Below are 5225 nucleotides of genomic sequence, written 5' to 3'. Positions count from 1 at the left end.
TAGTATCTTGCATACTGTCTCATTTTCCAGAAGCTGTCCGATTAGATGCTGTTTAATTGTAGACGCTAGTAGAAAAGGGCTCGATGTTACCCCAAACGTGACGCAAGTCATACGAAATTCTTCAACCTTTGGGAAGCGCTTTCCTTCCAATGGCTTGGATTGGTACCAAAGGAATCCATGCGAGTCACGACAAGTCTCGTTAATCGCTATTTGTAGAAATGCCTTTTCAATGTCTGCCACTATTGCAATTCTCTGGCAACGAAATCTTATTAATATTGCAGTTAAATCAGTAAGCAAGAGGCATCAAAGTCAATACGCATTTTTGTCGTTTCTTTGTCATCTCGGTATACTGGGCGATGCGGCACATAGTAGCTGTTACCGCTCGATTTTTCTGACACTGCTTCTGCACAGCTATCGCTCAACAACTGCCGCATTCCATCATCATATTCTTGCATTTTATCGTAGTCTCGCATAAGCTTGTTGGTCAACCGACTCAGCCGCGACAATGCCACACTGTTAGTGTCGCGCAAGTGCTCCTTCGCTATTTTCCATGGCATCTTCGCTGAATATCTGCCATCTACAAGTTCTATTTCGGCAGTTTGAGAGGCATCGCTTAGCTCATTGCACGCTGAAATGCCAATAGCCTCCAATTCCCAGAACTTTTCAATGTTGAATTCTTTACGCTGTTCGGTTACGCTTAGTATACACCTTTAATCAAGTTTAGCATCTCCATAAAATCCTTGTATTGTCCATCCGAAGAATGTGTTAACTGCTACTTAATTCGTGTCAAGGTTTTCTCGGCTCTCGTAGTTTAATTTCCAATAATGATCTTGCCCAATGAGCATATGTATACCTTTGAATATCTCAACGTTGTTTACATTATTGTCCGCTATGTTTTTGTTCGTTTGTTTTGACACGCTTGGCTCTGGCAATATATCTGCACAAATATATGGCACAACAGTGGCACAAATTTCTATTGTGTTCTTAGAATATTGGCTCTGAACATTCACTAGCACACATTAATCGCTTGTTTTGTTTTGATTCCCCAAATGCGTAAATTTTGGTTCTTTCTGTGCTCACAGTTTAAAGTTTCAAACGCTTGGCCAACGCTTCCGTTATGTACGTGCACTGGCTATCATTGTCCATAATTAATCTCGTCAACACTTTATTAAATTCGTTTGAAATATATGACTTTGCCGTTTGCAAGTAGATTTCATTATCGATGTGCTTTACTGCTGTACTTAAAGTCATTGCATTGCTCGCCGTCGATCGTTCACTCGCTGATTCAATTTTGCACCCTCTTTCGCACATTGGTGTCATATGTATGTCTACCGCCGCACATTGTGCATTTTATAAAATAATTTTTGCAAAATTTGGAGGTGTGGTTTGGCTTTCCACAGCGAAAGCATCTTCCTTCACTTCTTAATATTTGTTTTCGCTCGCTGATCGCAACACTTTTGTCTGTACAATGCTTTAATTCGTGATTATCCCGCTTACAAAAAATGCAGTGTCGCTTGTTTGCTTGTCCCGCTGCGTATAATCCAATTGCTGTACCTCTCATTGTTATTCGTTCTTTGCTTTCTCGCTCCTTCCGCTGCTTATTTTCGCTCTCAGGCATCTGGGCTTTTTCTAAAGCTTTCACTTCTATTTTTATGTACTCCAATAACAATGTTATTTGATCAGAGCTTTCAATAACTGTTGAGCTGAGAGCTTTATGACTTATCTCCTCTCTCTTACGCATCTTGTGATACTCGATTCGCATTTGAGAAGGTATAGCTTTGAGTAACAACGAGACAATCATAATGCAAAAACTGGAAACTGGGACTCCAAGAGCCGTTAGTGTGCGTGTCGTAGCTCTAGTTTCGTTGTACAATTCTCTTAATCCCTTTACATCATCCACTGATTGATCGGCCTTTATCTTGAGGAGTTTTTGTACATATTGTAGCACAAAATAGCAGTTTGGTGGGCCCACAAGATTTTTGCGGGTCCAAGCTACGCTACTGTTGGCCGACCGGTGGCAATCTTTTAGGTCAGTCTGGCGGTAGGCGGTTGAGCGAGAGAGCGGGTTAGATTTCTTGCAAGCGCAGTTGTAAAAGAAAGACTGATCCCACCGAAAGCTCAGCTTATCGGACCCAGCTGATCTGTGGGTCCAGCTGATTTCGTGACATTACCCCCCGCTAAGACACGAGCCTCCTGGCCGAGTAAGCCAAGTGTCGGCGACTGGTTCGTGGTTCGTCGTCCTGATAGATGCACTTCGTGGCAAGGCGGCGTATCACAATTGCAAATCTTATAACTAAAGTAAGCCAAGTGTCGGCGACTGGTTCGTGGCTCGTCGTCCTGATAGATGCACTTCGTGGCAAGGCGGCGTATCACAGTTGCGGGTCCGACCCACCTGGGTCGTGCAGGAAACGGGGTGGTGTCCACGGACTGCTACTTCCATGAGAGGCCAACTGTCAATCACGTCAGCGGGCAGTTGACAGTGTTTTCCTCGTTCCAAAATAGCGAATGGATCCGTCTCTTGTAGTGCACAGCGGATACGTACACGTGTATCACTGTGTGGGGAAAGGCGTACGTTGGCCGTTGAGTACATCAGATTCGCTATCTCAGCCTCGGGCGGTCGCAAAGGTTCGGTTCCCCAGTCAAATCGTAGAACCCATGATTTGAGATCCACGACGATTTTGTGCTGCAGCATGAAGTCCACTTCCAAGATGCGGGGTATAGGATCCTCCACCAGTAGAAATTCATGCTTCAGGGGCCGGCCAGCCATCATGAGGGTAACGATGGCTCGCTCGGTGGCGACAAACTGCTTAGCCGATGGCCCCTGGAGAGTTACGTGGCAGGACGTAACTGGCAGTGGCTTTCGCAGGTCGCGGCGATTTAATAAAGACACGGCAGCGCCAGTGTCGGTAATGAGACGTACAGAAACTACGCAATGTAAGTTATATTTTCCCAGACTAGTTAAAATGTACTTAGCTTGAGTTGGCGGCGTGGTAGTCCCTCAGAGGGCGGTCTGTGTAAGATCGCCGATACGCTTGTTGGCTTCCAATAGTTTTGGCTTTGCACTTCCGGCGAAGGGCGGCTGGTCGTCGTCGGCTTCTACGGGCGTTAGCTGGGCTACACTGTTACAGGGCGGCGGCCCATTGCGCAACTGTTGCGAGACTGCCTGGCCTGTGACAGCAGGTGGAATTAGTCCGCAAAAGGGTTGCGCGGGCGGCGATGTGCACCCGTGGGTGCGGTGAGCAGCGTTAGGATGATCGTGATCGGTAGTGGCCGTTGCTGGAGGTGATTTTTTTATGGGCGTCGATGTTAGTTGATTATTCGGTGTTGTCGTCAAACGCTCGTGCTTCGAGCGGCGTGCGGACTGCGGAAACTCGGGCTTGTTAGGGGGCTCTTGGTGCACAGTCAATCCCAGCCCCGTGGGACTGGAGCGTGTTGGTTTTCCAAAAGTGACTGATGACTTTTTGCACTGTTTCGATGTCTATGATTGGCCGAACCAGGTGCGACTGTAAACACGGATGAAGCAGGGCGGCGGCGGCACTGCCCCTCCAGGCGAACGGCAATGCTTAGTGTGTCCATAAGAGTGGCAGGGTTTCCAGAAATTACTAGAATCTGGTGCGACGTCTCTCGCATACCATCGACGAAGCGTTGAACCATGATGTCGTTTAACGTTTCGGGGAGTCTCTCGCCAAAAGCTGCACGTCCCAGCCGATCCAATCTCAATGCAAAGTCTTCTAGCGTTTCTTTAGCACCCTGTGTGCAATTACGCATATACTTGGCTGCCGAGTTCACTTTAAAATACTCCCGCAAGGCTTCCGTTAGCGCCCCGTAGGTGCGGCGAGTATTTGCAGGCAAGGTGGCATAAAACATGGAGGCTCGGCCCCTCAGGCTAAGCTGCAGTTTTAGGCACCTAGCGCGTTCCGGCAAGTCATAGGCTTCGGCCATGTTTTCAAACAATTGGAAAAATTCGTTCCAGGGCCTCGTGCCGTCATACACCGGAAATGGTTCCATTACCGGTATGACCGTAGGCTCGCAGCAGAGGTTAGTCACCGGTAGTCAGGAGGCGACTGTAGCTGGTGGGGCTGGCACGGCTTGAAGAGGAGTGCACGTGGCAGCCTCCGAACCACTGGCTCTTAGCGCTGAGCGCAGCTGCGGCACTTTCCATTGAGGAGTGGACGTGGGTGCGTCGCCTGCTGCCGACGTGGCTCCCGCTTCTGCACTCGCCGGGCCTGGCCATCCTGGTGTAGGCCGGGACCCCAGGGCGACTGCTCAAAATTAGCCCATACCTGCTGGAATTTATTTTCCATGTGGCTGACCAGCTCCACCGTTGATGTGGACAGCTGCTTAATGGCAGCGGTCAACTTCTGCTGTTAGCGTGATATCTCACGCCCTCTCTCTCGTAACTCACGCCGGCGGCTTGCCATTTTCGATGGAATCGTGGTTGAGGTTAGGTAACCGAACACTACCCCACACCTGACACCAATGTAGCACAAATTAGCAGTTTTCTGGCCCACAAGATCTTTGCGGGTCCAAGCTACGGTACTGTTGGCCGAGCGGTGGCAATCTTTTAGGTCAGTTTGGCGGGTAGGCGGTTGAGCGAGAGAGCGGGTTAGATTTCTTGCAACGTTAAGCGCAGTTGTAAAAGAAACCATTAACTTAATGTAAATTTTTAGTTTACTTCACATTTATTTTTAAGATGATTCAAAATTTAGTAGAGCTTTGTAATCGGTGAACGATTCTCTTCGTGAAGTTTGCTGAAGTTTGAATTTTCACAGAAAAATGTGGTCTCTTTTTGTCTTATTGAATGCATAAATTGAATGCAAGGATTTTGAAAGCCCCAATCAAATCTGTTTAAGATTTAGTTATAAATGGTTAAATATGCTGGAATACATCGCTTAATAATTTACTCTGAGGTTAGGATAGGTTAGACAAGTTTCCCTAACGAGAACACCCAGAGGCCATGTGGCCCATTGTGATGCCTGTTTATCTGTAGGAATATATGGGGTATGTGGTTGATGGGATGTGTGGAAGGGATTGCGAGGAGCTTATGTTAGGTCTCCGGGTCCTGTGGTTGTTTTCTTTGGGCTAGAGCGAACTAAGAACCATCCGGTGGAGTTCAGAAACTTTACCAGATTTTCCGACATTACCTCTGAAAGGTTGCTCAGCCCCTCGTCCCGTGACCATCTTGATCATTTTCTTGCTAAAGTGAAGGAGGTCCGATGTTCTGT

The 5225-nt window shown here is 47.6% G+C and overlaps 1 protein-coding gene across 1 annotated transcript; it reads right to left on the bottom strand.

The window, feature by feature from the left end:
- Positions 1–281: 281 nt before the first annotated feature.
- LOC108598354 lies at positions 282–2440 on the bottom strand. Its single transcript, XM_017984971.1, has 2 exons — positions 2393–2440; positions 282–683 (listed from the first exon to the last, which is right to left on the bottom strand). Exons 1-2 carry the CDS (start codon positions 2438–2440, stop codon positions 282–284), a joined length of 450 nt encoding a protein of 149 aa, XP_017840460.1.
- Between the last annotated feature and the right edge of the window lie 2785 nt (positions 2441–5225).

The sequence above is a fragment of the Drosophila busckii genome, unplaced genomic scaffold (assembly GCF_011750605.1).
Source record: "Drosophila busckii strain San Diego stock center, stock number 13000-0081.31 unplaced genomic scaffold, ASM1175060v1 chrUn_04, whole genome shotgun sequence".
Lineage (NCBI taxonomy): Eukaryota > Metazoa > Arthropoda > Insecta > Diptera > Drosophilidae > Drosophila > Drosophila busckii.
The sequence above is the reverse complement of the archived record's forward strand: the minus strand, read 5'-3'. Positions and strand labels throughout refer to the sequence as shown.